Consider the following 15,665-nt stretch of genomic DNA (forward strand, 5'->3'; position numbering starts at 1 on the left):
TCTCTGAACTCCTCACTTCTAAATCTTTATAAAATGTATAATAAATTGTAGCCAACTGTAGGCACCCAGTGCCTAATTCATCCCCGTACTTCATCCAACCCTACATCTCCAAACTCCAAACTAATGAAAGGTGGGAAGTTTCTCATGGATGTGATGACAGAGGAGTATAGGTTTAAAACAGGCAGAAGGTCAAGAATATTTGAGACACAAATTATTTGGCAATAATTATAAAATAATGGAATTATAATTTGAAGAAACTCTTTGATACAGTTGTAGCAAAATGTCCTGCTGAGGCTGGGCAAGGTGGCTCACTCCTGAATCCCAGCACTTGGGAGGATAAAGATGGAGGATTATGAGTTCAAGGCCAACCTGGGCTGCATTGTGAAACCCTGTCTCAACAAACAAACAAGCTATCCTGCTGTATGGCAAGCCTACCAGTTAGGTTATTAGAGCAACTCAAGAAAGGTGGCATGATAAGCACTGGAGTCAAAAAAGATCTGTTTTTGAATTTTAGATATTCATCTTAAAAAGTTGCATGACCTTGGGCAAATTACTTAATCTCTCTAGCCTCAACATCTTTATCCACAAAAGGGACTGGTAATAACACACACATGATAGGAGTATCATGTAATCCATATAAAAACACAGGACCCATTACATGGGAAGTGGTCAATGAAGGTAGTAGTAATTTTTTATATTTTATTGTTGTTGCTAAAATTGTTACAGTGATGGAAGGCAGAATCTAAAACATTCCAAAATAGTAACCACTAGCCACTTGCGGCTACTGGTTAGTCTGCACTGCAATATTGAGAAGTATAAAATATACACTGAACTACAGAATTTTAGTGGAAAAAACTGTCACTGATATTATCAACAATTTTTATTTTTATTGTATGTTGAAACACTAATATTTGGGGCATATCAGATAAAATAAAATATAATATTAGAATTTTAAAAAATAAGCAAAAACTGTGAGTTCAATTGGTTTGCAATTAGTTTTACTTCTAAATATATCAGTTTTCCACTAAAGTTCCTTTTCATAAGTAAATGGCTCTTCCAGAGCTGGAGGCTTGGCTCAAATGGTAGAGCATCTGCCTAGCAAGCACAAGACAATGAATTCAAACCCAAGTACTAACACCACCACCACCACCACCACCCCCCCCTCAAAAAAAGCCAAGAGCGTAGGAGGAAGAAATAGTTCTTCCACTAAAGGGCACATCTGCACAAAGTACAAATCTTATCACCTTTAAAGTAATTATCACTGAATCATAAAATATCTTTCCATGCCCTCAATGACAATGAGGAATTTCTCATGCAAAATTCATGGGAAATTAACTTAAAGTTTGCCTGTTCTCTAAAACACTTCTGAAGACAATATTTTGACTTCCTAGAGATTTTTCTACAACCTGTCCTTTAAAGAAGTACATGTGGCTACTGGCTGAAATAATTTAGTTTATTTGATGCTCTACTGGCTGAAATAATTTACTTTATTTAATCCTTAAGATCACTCTCTAATAATGCTTTCAAATATGATTTAAAAACCTAAACAATGCATTTAGAAGATAGTGCTTCATGTTATATTCTGGTACTATGCTGCATTTTATTTTTCTATCCAAAGTCTACAATTTTAGACAGATACACAATATCTAGAACATGAATATTATCAAGTATGTGTAATACATAGACTATGTGATCTATAAAGGTAATGTTAAAAATACTACTTTTAAGAAATTGAGAGTGGAGCTTTATCAATTCAGTGGATCAAATAAGAATGTCTTCATTTTGTGTGTCCTGAAATATGCAGGGCTTTAGGGTAAGGTTGACATAGCTTCTGCATATTATACTTAATTAACTCATTACTCTTATGACGTCAAATAACTTACTTAAAAATTTTTAGTCTGTTTCCTCATATGAAGTATAAGGATGATAATGATTATTTCTCAAGAATTCTCTGAATAAAATATTAAACATTTAATATAATATATGCCATAAAACAAATAACCCATTATTTATCCTTCTTCAAAGTTAGCAGAAATGAAGACACTTTTTTCTAAATTAGAGCAAAAAAGAGAATTATAGGATATTAACCTGTATAATGTATTCTCAATGAAGTGCAATCTGTCATTCTATATTTTATTCGCTCCCAATTTAGTTCTAAAGGGAATGGCATTTTTGCATGACATTATAGTGAACCCCTAATATCCACAGATAATATAGTTCCAAGAAGGCCACCACTGAGAAAAATCCACAAATGCTTAGGATATGCAGAGTTCAGTATTATATTGAGGATGCTTGATTCATTTTTCCTATAAAGTCGCCCAATTTCAACTAAAGGCATGCCACCATTCAACAAATCTCAAATTTTCATTTTATCACATCAATTAACCATATGGACTTCACCTTGCTTTTGGGGCACCAGTTACTTTTTAGGGGGCATATCTTCACAAAATTAAGGGTAGGGATGCACTCAGCAGAGCACGGAATGATTTAAACACAACTTATAATAATGCAGGACTGACTGAAAGCTTCTCCATATCAACTGAGTTGCATAATACATAATTTAAACTTTTGCTTTTGAAATTTCTTTTGATTAAAAAAAATTTTGACTGTACTCAGTCAAAACTGCATGTAATAAATCTGTGAATAGGTGGGCTTACTATAGAAACCTTGTGTTTAAATACCTTTCTGGTAAATGTTTATCACACCTATTTATTCTTCTTACAGAGCACTCAGTTCAATTACATTCTCTAACCACCTCCATGTTAGCAGGAAAGAATATGCACAACTTCTAAGACTGGCCCCAAAATCTCCTACCTGTGATCTTGGTCTTTTACCATTCATGTCAGCACCTATGTCTATGGTAGCTCATCTGTAATCCCAGCTACTTAGGAGGTTAGAGATCCAGAGAATAAAGGTCAAAGGCCAGCCCCCCAAAATTTAAGAAGACCCCATGTCAACAAACAAGACAGGCAGTAGTAGTACACACTATAATCCCAATTACACGTAGGCATAAGTAGGCAGATCATAGCCTGAGGCCAGCCTGGACAAAAACACAAGACCCTATATGTAAAAAGTAATTAAAAGCAGAAAGGGTTGGTGGTGTGGCTCAAGCAATAGAGCAGTTGTCTAGCAAGCACAAGGCCCAGAGTTCAAACCCCAGTACTGCCCACACTCAAAAAGTCTTATATAGAAGTCTCACATGGAAGTAAACGCTGAACTTGTGATCAATGGAATACCATGGAAGTGTTGTTGTGTGACCCAAGGCTAAGAAATATAAGACGTGGCAATTGTTCTCTTAAACTATATTCTCTGCATAAAAGCAGCAGCTATGGAGAAGCTGATGTGGAGAAGAACTGATGTTTCTTGCCAACAACTGGCATCATTTTTGACAACTATATGAGTAAGCCTGTTGCAAATTCCACAAATTGTCATTCCCACCAAGTCCATATCTTAGATAACAATGTGTTCAGACACTATCTGACTCTTCAGGAGAAACTCATAACATACTTAGACACTTGACCAAGAGAACACATAAATGGCAAATAATCACAAGAAAAGATGTGGGAAATGTAAATTAATACCTTAAGGCACCATAGCATATCCATCAGGCTAGCTAAATTTTTTACATTGTAATGACAAATGTGGTAAGAATGTGGAAAACTGACTCATGTTGCTGAGAGGGATGGAAAGTGCTACAGCTACTATGTAAAGCTACTTTCTTATCAAATTAAACATGTACTTAACATAACACCCAGTCAATCTTCTCCTAGGTATTTAGCCACATGAAATAAACGCATGTATTTATAAAAGAACTGTACTTGAACATTTATAGCAACATTATTCATAACAGCCAATAGCTAGAAAACTCAAAGGTCCACTAACTGATGATTAAACAAATTGTGATATATCTATACAACAGATTATTACTAAGCAATAAAAAGAAACTACTGCTGACATAAGAGATAAATCTCAAGCATTATGCTAGTCTGGAATGGTGGCTCAAGTCTCTAATTCCAGATACTCAGAAGATACAGGCAGGAGGTCACGAGTTTCAGAGCAGCCCTGGGAAACTTAGTAAAAACAAAAAGTACAAACAAAAGGGCTGGGGCATTGCTCAAGTGGTAGAGTGATTGCCTAACATGAATGAGGTTCTAGGTGCAATCCCCAGTGTCAATAAAAAAGAAAAAAAGGAGAGAAGAAGTAAGGAAATGAGAGGCAGGGAGGGGTATATGCTAAGTGAAACCAGGTATAAATGACTATGTAATAAATGATTCTGTTTATATGAAATTGCAGAAAAGGCAAAACTATGGTGATAGAAAACAGATCAGTGGTTTCCAGGGTCTATAGTTAAGGAGAAAGAATAGACTATAAAGGTACAAGAAAAGCTTTTGGGGGTGATGGAAATGTTTTACCACATAATTCTGATGATGGTAATGCAGATGCATCAATTTTTTCAAAACTTAATGAACTATACATTCAAACAGGTTCATTCTATTGTATGAAATTATATCTTAGAAAGGTCTATTTTTAATGGCTCCTTTTTTATCAAAATACCCACAATAAAATTATTAGAAAAAAAATTAGTCAGATGTCCTATTTTGAAGACTGGGAGAGCTAAGAGACTCTCCCAGTGGCTCCTTCATTAGGAGAGAAGAAACACACTTAGAGTAATTCAAGACTTTTATTTAAAGAACTGATAAACAAAAACACAATAACAGGAGGAAATTGAGAGTGCTAACTAATAATCAAAAAAATCAATTAATGTTATTAACTAAAAAATCATACACAATCATGTTAATAAAAGCATTTGATAAAATCCAATACTCAATCATGATAAAAACTCAAAAAACAAGGAATAGTGGAGAACTTCCTCATCTTAATAAAGAAAATCTACAGCCAACATCATATTCAATGGTGAGAAACTAGATGCTAACCCCCTAAGATAGGAAGAAAACAAGAATGTTCCCTTTTATCACTTCTATTAAACATTATGTGGAATTTCTAATAAAAGTAGTAAAATACTTATAAGGTAAAAGATATGCAGATTGGGAAGGGAGAAATAAAATCATCAATATTCACAACTGATACGATATAGTATGTAGAAAATCCTAAAGAAGTACCAAAATATCTGAAATTACTAAGCAAGTACAGCAAGATCAATACACAAGTCAACTGCTTTTCTATACACAAAATATGAGCTATGAGAATTTGAAAACTAAAAACAAATTTATATTGGAACCAAAAATATGAAGTATTTAGAAACAATTCGATAAAATGTGTACATTTTATCTATGAGGAAAACTAAAAACTGACAGAAGAAACCTAAGATTATCATGTCCCCAGACTTTTCTTGAAGTGCTAAAGGGAGTTCAAGCTGAAAGAAAAGGATGCTAATTAGTAATACTAAAACAACTGAAAGTATAAAACATTGCCAGACATGGTGGTACACTCCACTGGAGGATGAGTCAGGAGGATCACAAGTTCAAGGCCAACCTGGGCTACATAATGAGACCCTGTCCCAAAAAAAGTATAAAACATACAATAAAGTATATAATAAAATTCAGAATTCTCTAATGCTATAATAGTAGTATATAAATCACGTATTTACTATGACAGTTAAGGGACAAAAGTATTAAAAATAATAATAGGTATAACTTGTTCATTGATATACAATATAAAAATGTATGTTATGACAGCAGGAATTAAAAATTTAGTAGGAAAGTAAAAACATAGTTTTATATGCAAGCAAAGTTAAGTTGTTAAGTTAAAATAGTCTATTATAACTACAAGATATTTTTGTAAGCCTCGTAATAATTACAAAGCAAAACATAGACTTAATACTTATAGAATAAAAAGGAGGATACAGGAATCAAAACATATCACCAGAGAAAAAATCACTTAACCACAAAGGAAGACACAAAAACAGGAAGAAAGCAACAAATGATCTAAAAAAACTAGAAAACAATTATCAAAGTGGTTAATAGTAACTGAAAGTGCCTATCAATGATTACCTTGAATGTAAATTCATTAAATTCTACAATTAAAAGAATTAAAAAAACATGATCCAACTATATACTGCCTATAAGAGACTCACTTAAACTATTGGGCATACATAAATGAAAAGTGAAATGATAGAAAAAATATTCTATGCAAATGAATATCAAAACAGAGAAGGGGTGCTGGAGGAGTGTTTCAAATAGTAGAGTACTTGCCATCTAGTTTATGGGCCTCAGTCCAAACCCCAGTATCAGAAAACAAAAATAAAAAACAACTATAAGAAGTAGCTATACTTAGACAAAATAGATGTTAAGTAAAAAACAATAAAAAGATACAAAGAAGGTCATTGTGTAATGATAATACGCCAAATCATGAAAAGTATATAACAACAGCAAATACATATTCATACACTATGAAAAAACATAAATATATAATGCAAATATTAGTAGATCTGAAAGGAGAAATAGACTGCAACTCTCATAATAGAGGACTTCAACACCGTATTTTAGCAATGGACAGATCATAAAGACAGAAAATCAACAAGGAAACATATTTTCTAGACCAAGTGGACATAATAGACATATAGAGAATATTACATGGAAGAGCTGCAGAGTACACATTTTTCTCAAGTACATAGTGAACAATGTTCAGGACAGATCATACATCAGATACAAAAAAAAGTTTCAACAAATTAAAGAAAATAAAAATTGTACTGGATCTTTTCTGTCCACAATAGTGTATAATCAAGAAATTAATAACAGAAGTAACTTTATGAAATTCAACAATATATGAAAATTAAACAAAATGCTCCTGAAAAACCAATGGGTAAATGTAGAAAATAAGAGGGAAATTTTGAAATGTCTTAAGAAAAAGAAAAATGGGATGCAACAAAGGAAGTTCTAAGAGAAAAATTTACAGCAGTAAGTACCTACGTCAAAAAAAGAGTATTTCAAATAAATTAATGCTCAGCATCAATAAATTAGAAAAAATAAGAACAAATTAAGCCCAAAATTTGTAGAAGAAAATAATGGAAAGAGCAAAAATAAGTAAGAAACTGGTAAAACAACACAAAAGATCAGTAAAACTAAGTGTTGGGTTTTTTTGAAAAGACAAGCAAAACCAATTAATTTTTAGCTAGAATAGAAAAAAAAAGACACAAAACAATAAAATCAGACATGAAAAAGAGACATTACGATTCACAGAATAGAAATATAAAGAATCCTAAGAGACTACTGTAACTATACATCCCAAAAATTGGATAATATAGAATTAGATAAATTCTATGACACATATAACCTACTAAGATTCAATCCTTAAGAAACAGGAAATCTGAACAGACCAATAAGGAATACATGAGCAATAAAATGTCTACCAACAAAGAAAAGCCCAGGACCTTTTGGCTTTAGTACTGATATCTACCAAATATTTAGGGGGAAAAAAAAACCACACACACGAGTACCATTTCTATAAAACTATTCTCCGAAATGGAAGAGGGGGTAATACTTCCAATCCAATTCCATATGGCCAGCATTACCCTGATACCAAAACCAAACAAGGACATCGTAAGAAAAGAAAACTAAAAACCAATATCCTTGAAAAACATAGATGCAAAAACCTCAACAAAATACAAGCAAACCCAATTTAGCATTACATTTTTTTAAAAGTCCATTCACCATGATAGAGTGAGACATATACCCAGGATGCAAGGATGGTTCACATTAGTAGAATTTAGGACAAAAACCATATGATAATTCCAACAGACGCAAGAAAAACATTTGGCAAAAACAACACATTACATATAGAAGAAATGTACCTCAACACAATAAAGACCATATACAATAAACTTAAAACTAACATCATACTGTATGAAGTTGAAAGTTTTCCCTCTAAGATCTGGAACAAGACAAAGATGTCCACTCTTGTCACTTCTATTCAACCTAGCACTAGAAGTCTTAGCTAGAGGAAATAGGCAAGAGAAAAAAAAAAAAAACATACAAATGGGAAAGAAGTTAAATTTTCCCTGTTGTAAACCATATGATGGTAAAAACAGAAAACCCTAAAGACCACCAAAATATTGTTAGGTCTAGTAAAGAAATTCAGTGAAGTTGCAGGATACAAATTTAACATATAAAAAATAGTAGCATTTCTATATACTAACAGCATATAGAAATCAAGAGAACATTTTCACTTATAATGGCTACCCAAAAATGAAAAACAAAAAAATTTAACCAAGGAGATGAGAGATTGGTACACTGAACACTAAATATACTTAAAGAAAACTGAAGAAACTAATAAATGGAAAGATGTCCTATGTTCATGGTCTATTATTATCCAAAGCAATCTGTAGATTCAATGCAATTCTTATCAAAATTGCAGTGACATTCTTCATAGAAATAGAAAAATTAATCCTAAAAATCCACAAGGAACCACAAAAGCCCCCAAGTAGCAAAGGAATTTTGAGCAAGAGAACAAAGTTGGAGGCATCACACAACCTCTTCAAGTAGACTTCAAGAGCTACTCCAAAGTTATCATAACCAAAACAGCATGGTACTGGAATAAAGAATGACACGAAGAAACAGGATAGAAATCCGACAAAGAAGTCCACACATTATAGATTTTTGACAAAGGTGCCAATAGCACACAATAAATAAAAGATAGACTCTTCAATGAATTGTGTTGGGAAAACTGGATGTTTACATGGAGAAGTATGAAATGAGACCCTTTCTCACACTGGAAAAATCAACTAAAAGTGGATTAAGGATTTAAATGTGAAACCTAAAACTGTAAATCTACTAAAAGAGAAATAGGCAGAAAGCTCCATGACACTGGGCAACAATATCTTGGACATGATCCCCAAAAACAAAGGCTACAAAAGAAAAACAAACAAGTGGAATTACATCAAGCTAAAAAGATTCTGCACAGAAAAGAAAATAACGGAGTGAAGATTGGGAGAAAATACATGACAACCAATATTTGATCGTGTTAATACCCAAAATATATAAGGAACTCCAACAACTCAACAAGGGAAATAAATAACTTGATTTTAAAATTAGTAAAGGACTTGAACAGACATTGCCTATCTCCAAAGAAGAGATAGGAATGGCCAAAAGAAAAAATATTTAAATCACTAATCATCAGAGAAATACAAATCAAAACCATAATCATGTATCACCTGACACCTGTTAGAACTGCTACTATAAAAAAAAAAGCCAAAAGATAACAAATATTGACCAGAAGTAGGAAAAGGCAACCCTAGTACACCACTGGAGGGAATGTAATTTACTGTACTCATCTTGGAAAAAGAGTATGGCAATTCCTCAAAAAAATAAATTTATTAGATGAGCCAGCAATCCCACTTCTGGGTATGTAATAAAAGGAAATAAAGTCAGTAAGTGAAAAAGACAACTGCACTCCCATTATGCAGCATTATATACAATGAATAATATGGAATCAATTTTAAGGGTCTATCAATACATAAATGGATGTGTTAGTTACTTTTCTTCTTGTTGTAACCAAAATAACTGAGAACTTAAAGGGAAGGATTATTTATTTTGGCTCACAATGTCAGAGATGTCAGTTCATTGTGTCAGGAAGGGTGTGGCATATAAGAACAGTTCACATCAAGGAAGACAGGAAATAGAGAAAGAGAGAGAGAGAGAGAGATGAAAGGGACTGAGGCAAGGTTCCAAAGTACCTGCTATCAGTGACCTACTTCCTCCAGCTAGGTCTCAATTCTTAAAAGTTTGTAGAACCTCCCAAAATAGTGCCACCAGCTGAGGACTAAGCATTCAACTTATAAGCCTGTATAGGACATTTCATATTCTAACTTCAGTAATGGATAAAGAAAATGTGCTATAAATACACAAAGGAATACTATTCAGTCTTTAAAAATGAAACCCTGCCATTTGTGACAATACAGAAGAATCTGGAGGATACTGTGCTAAGTAAAGTAATCAAGACATAGAAAGACAAATACTGCATGATCTCACTTCTATGTGGAATTTTTAAATGTCCAACTCATAGAAGCAAAGAATAAATAGTGATAACCAGAGGCTTCAGGTGGGTGGGGAGGGTTGATGAGGAAAGGAGAGATATACTGATGAAAGGGTACAAAGTTTCAGACAGGAGGAATGAGTTTTTGTGATCTACTGCACAGTATAGTGACTAAGTTAACAAGAATGTAGCTTTCCAAATTACTAAAAGTAGATTTTGAAATTTCTTACCACACAAAAATAATGTGAGGTGACAGATGGTACTTAAATTGATTTAATCATTCCACAATATATACATACATCACCTCACACTATACTCTATAAATATGGCAAATTATTTTTGTCAATTAAAAATTAAAAGTAAACTAATTTTTAAATATAAAAAATAGGATTTGAACAGACAGCTCCACAAAATAAGCATATGAAAGTTGTTCAAAATCACATCATTAGGGAACTGAAAATGAAAAGAACTATGAGATATCACTATTTAAAGTTTCAATTGCAACAAATGAACCATACTAATGCAAAATGTTAATAGGTGAAACTGTGAATTGGAGAAAGAAGGGATATTAAGAACTCTGCTTTATCTACTCAATTTTCTATAACCCTAAAACTGTTCTAAAAAATAAAGCCTATTATTTTTTAAATGTTTTCCTGTATTAAAACAGGAAACATAGTTAGATAAAATTCAGTCAAAATGGTCTGCACTGAATTATGAGTGAGCTACAGGACACTGCAATGAGTGGCTCAGAAACTAGAGCAGAGAAGGTATACAGACTGAAGACTGTTTAGAGAGTAAATGAAGCAAAATGAAAGGCCTGAGGAAGTATACATTGGTAACTAGAAAACCATGAAGTAACTGTAATCCTGTGGAGAGTGGATTATGAGAAGCCTCTGAGAATTTGACATAAACACAGCTGTGTCAAATAATCTACAGGCTGAGTTTGGCATGGCCCCAACTGGAGAAGGAGAGGAAGGCAAAATACAGCACAGCTGCTTTTCCTAAATTGTTTATGTTGGGAGAGTAATGCAGGTTTCTCTTGTTACAATGTCACATCCCTCCCCAAGAACTGTTGCTCCACCTCCTTGTTTACCACTGTACATAAAAGACTCGCTGAAGGAGAACAGGGATTCATTCATGGAGGTTTCATGGGAGTTTTTGATTGATGGGCTGCTGCTGCTGAGTTATGCTAGAGATTAGAGGAAACATAGGACAGTGTGAGTCTGAGCATCGAGACTTTAAGAAAGCTAAAGAGAGAACATGGGACAGTGCAAGTCTGAGAGCCAAGACTTTGAGATTAAAGAAAACAAGGAACAGTGCAAGTCTAAGAAAAGAGACTGTAAAGGATAGAAAAGAAGAAAGGTTTTAAAGATTAGTAAAGAAGTAAGGCCTTAAAGAATAGAGAAGAAGCAAAGTAAAAAAGCAACGAGGCTGTTGTGCATCTCCATCTGAGCACCCAGTACACCTGATCCCAACTTTATGCAAATCTATCTTCTGTGGTTTGTCCTTTCGGCATCTCCAGTTGCCCCGGTTAGGTCGGTGGAACAGAGCTTGAGAAAGTTCGTGAGATAATCCAATTTGTCTTTGCTTGATTAAACAGAAAGCAAAGCCACAAAAGGGTATGATGACCGGTAAGAACAAAAGTTGTCAAAAATAACTATTAAAGGAATAAAATGACAAGAGGTACTGCCAGTGAGAAAACACTCAGAGGAATTCCTTCTTTATCATAAATTTAATCAAATGGGGAAATAAAACCTTATAAGAACTAAGTTCAAGCTAGAAAGCCAAATGACTGTTAGAACGACCTGAGAACCTTACCAGGGCTCTTCATTGCACAAGTAAGGCTCCATCGAGTTATAATAACCACATGGTTAAAGTGATTTGCTCAAGCATTGATGAAAGAAATTAAGATCACCTAAATAAATGCAGAGAGATCCTATACTCATGGAATAGAAGACTTACCACTGCTAAGTAATACTACCCAAAACAATCTAAAGATTAATTCTGATTTTCTATCAAAATCACACAGAAAGACTTTTTTTTTTTCATAAATTGACAAGCTGATACTAAAATAGTAAGGGATCCTGAATAGCCAAAACAATTCTGGAAAAGGGAAAAAAAATTGAAAAGCGCTCACATTTCTCAATTTAATGTTACTATATAATGTACGATAATCAAAATAATTTAGTACTGCAATAAGGGCAGACACATAAAGCATTAAGATATAATGAATGCAATTTAGAGCCAACAAATAAACCCATACATCTATGGCCAATTTATTTTCAACAAAAGTGTCAAATCCATTCAATAGCAAAATAATAGTCCCTTCAACAAATGACTCTGGGACAACTAGGGAGTCACACAAAAGATATGATAGACTTCTACCTCATACCATGTAAAAAATTACCTCAAAATGAATAAAAGACCTAAATCTAACAGCCATAAATCTCATAGAAGAAAGCACACAGGGAAATCCTTTTTTTTTCATTTGTGGAGCTTGAACCCTAGGCCTTGTGCATGTTGGTTGAGTGTTCTTTTACTAAACTACATTCCCCAAATTATTTTGTTTTATTTTACGACAGGGTCTCACTAAGTGGCTGGCTTCTAAATTTGTGATCCTCCTAGGTATAGGTATGTGCCATCACATATGGCTTGAGATAAATCTTCATAACCTTGATTTCCAATGGATTCTTATATGTAACACTAAAAGCACAAGCAATAAAAGGAAAATTGGGTGTGCTTCATTTATTTAAAAACTTGTGCATCAAAGGAAACTAACAAGAAAAACAATGTACAAAAGGCAAGAAAACATTTGCAAATCATATATCCAGTAAAAATCTACTATCCAGACTACATTACAATCCCTACAACTCAACAAAAAAGGCAAAGAGCACAATGTTTAAATAGTATTATTTGGTGAATAGCATTTCACCAAAGAAAATATAAAAATGGCCAACACATGCAGAAAGATACTCAACATCACTAGTCATTAGGGAAATGCAAATTCCAACCACAACAAGGTACAACTTCACAACCACTAGAACAGTAACTTTAAAACAATGGTTCAACTGCTATGGAAACCAAACTGACAGTTCTTCAAAACATGAAAATAGAATTGCCATATGTTTAGAAATTCAACTCCTAGTTACACAGCTGAGTATTATTCACCCATAAAAAGAAATGAAATACTGATACATGCAACATATATCAATAAGGACAAACCCCAAAAATGTTAGGCTACATAAAAGAGCCAGACACAAAAGCCTACATTTTCATGATTACATATATATGAATTATTCAGAATAGATAAATCCACAAATACAGAAAACAAATTAGTGGTGACCAAAGAAAAGGGGAATAAGGAGTGGCTTCTTGGATATGATCTTTACTTCTTGCATGATGAAAATGTTTTAAAATTAGAGGTAATGGTTTCCCACCAATGTGAACATATTAAATGCAACTAAATTATCACTTTTAAATGGTTAACACTATGTTATGTGTGTTCTACCTTAATTTTAGAAAGTGAGCTTTATACGTTTTGCTCACTCATCTAACTTGGCAGAATTAATGTCACTGCCGTAATTCCAAATGTTAGATTCAAGCAACCTGGGTCATATCTCAACTTTGTCATTTCTAGCTGAGTTAAATAAATGACTTATATTCTCTGTTCCTAACTTACTCATCCCTAAAAGCAAGTTAACAAGAGACCTTGAGAATTAAATGAGAAACACTTAGAATGGTGCCTAGCAGATACTAAGCAATAAATAGTATTCAAACATAACTATTATTTTTATGGCAGTCCAAAAAAAGGCAATAGTTTCATACAAACAAAGACTGAGAATACTAAAATTTTGAGTAAAGCAGTTACTTAAATAGAGTGAAATGAATGAGTTGAACTTCTTACCTTCTTCTGCTTCATCCTCCTGTGGTGACATTGGACCCCCTTCACTAGTAGGAGTAACTATTTCCACCTTGTCAGACTCTCGCTGTAGACTCACCACCTCATATATTGCATCTCCAGCATTGGTATGTCCTTTTCCCTCAGACTGAGAAAGATATAGTCAAATAGTTACATATTAGGTAATTTAAAGAAAAGATACTATTTTAGTGGTTCATTAAAAACACCTGAAATGTAGAGCAGCCTGTCATGCTTAGCTATATAGCATGTCAAAATTTAAGACATTTAAAGTGTGTTGTTCACAAACTAAGATTCCACCTCACTCGTTAGAATATCCATCATTAGCAACACCACTAACAACAGGTGTTGGCAAGGATGCAGGGCGGGAGGGGGGGGGGAAGGAACCCTCTTACACTGTTGGTGGGAATGTAAACTAGTACAACCACTCTGGAAAAAAATTTGGAGGCTACTTAAAAAGCTAAACATTGATCTACCATATGATCCAGCAATATCACTCTTGGGGATATACCTAAAAGACTGTGACACAGTTTACTCCAGAGGCACTTGCACACCCATGTTTATTGCACCACTATTCACAATAGCCAAGTTATGGAAACAGCCAAGATGCCCCACTTGCACACCCATGTTTATTGCACCACTATTCACAATAGCCAAGTTATGGAAACAGCCAAGATGCCCCACTACTGATGAATGGATTAAGAAAATGTGGTATTTATACACAATGGAATTTTATGCAGCCATGAAGAAAAACGAAATGTTATAATTCGCTGGTAAATGGGTGGAATTGGAGAACATAATTCTGAGTGAGGTTAGCCTGGTCCAAAAGACCAAACATCGTATGTTCTCTCACATATGCGGACATTAGATTAAGGGCAAACACAACAAGGGGATTGGATTTTGATCACATGATAAAGCCAGAGAACACAAGGGAGGTATGAGGATAGGTAAGACACCTAAAAAACTAGCTAGCATTTGTTGCCCTTAACGCAGAGAAACTAAAGCAGATACTTTAAAGCAACTGAGGCCAATAGGAGAAGGGGACCAGGAACTAGAGAAAAGATTACTTCAAGAAGAATTAACTTAGAAGGTAACACACATGCACAGGAAATCAATGCGAGTCAACTCCCTGTATAGCTATCCTTAGCTCAACTAGCAAAAACCCTTGTTTCTTCCTATTATTGCTATACTCTCTCTTCAACAAAATTAGAGATAAGGGCAAAATAGTTTTTGCCGGGTAGCAAGGGGGTGGGGGGGAATGGGGAAGAAATGACCCAAACATATGCACATATGAATAAAATAAAGATTAAAAAAAAATAAAGCATGTTCATCATATAATATTCTAAATAAATGGTTCATCTAGCATTATTTTAAACAATACAACGAAAACTACCTGCCACTTTGAATGAACTCAGTTTCTTTTCATCAGAGATATCACAAGTTTTATGACAGATAGCAAGAAATGGCAGATTCTTAAAACTGACCATCTCACACTAAGATGAAGATATCAGCTACACCTACGAACTAATTCATGGAAGGAGATAGTGTTTACCTTATCAACAGTCTGCACTCTAAATGACCATTTTCTTTTAGGCAGGAAAATTAAGGCTACTTAATTAATTTTACTTATGGTGGCCACCATAGCCACCACAACATGGCCTACAAAGCCCTAGACAAACTATCACTGCTTTTCTTTCAAACCTCATCTCATCTCCAAAGTTTGTATCTACATTCTAGCCATTCTAGCCTCGTTCTGAGT

At 34.0% G+C, this 15,665-nt stretch overlaps 1 protein-coding gene across 9 annotated transcripts in view; it reads right to left on the minus strand.

Moving 5' to 3' along the window:
- Rabgap1l (RAB GTPase activating protein 1 like) overlaps positions 1-15,665 on the minus strand; it is a 750,530-nt gene that overhangs the window by 535,941 nt on the left and 198,924 nt on the right. For all 9 annotated transcript variants that reach the window (XM_074047408.1, XM_074047407.1, XM_074047406.1 and 6 more), the window contains one exon: positions 13,895-14,036. In XM_074047408.1, coding sequence (XP_073903509.1) covers positions 13,895-14,036 — 142 coding nt within the window. The remainder of the gene's footprint in view (positions 1-13,894; positions 14,037-15,665) is intronic.

The sequence above is a fragment of the Castor canadensis genome, chromosome 11, assembly GCF_047511655.1.
Source record: "Castor canadensis chromosome 11, mCasCan1.hap1v2, whole genome shotgun sequence".
Lineage (NCBI taxonomy): Eukaryota > Metazoa > Chordata > Mammalia > Rodentia > Castoridae > Castor > Castor canadensis.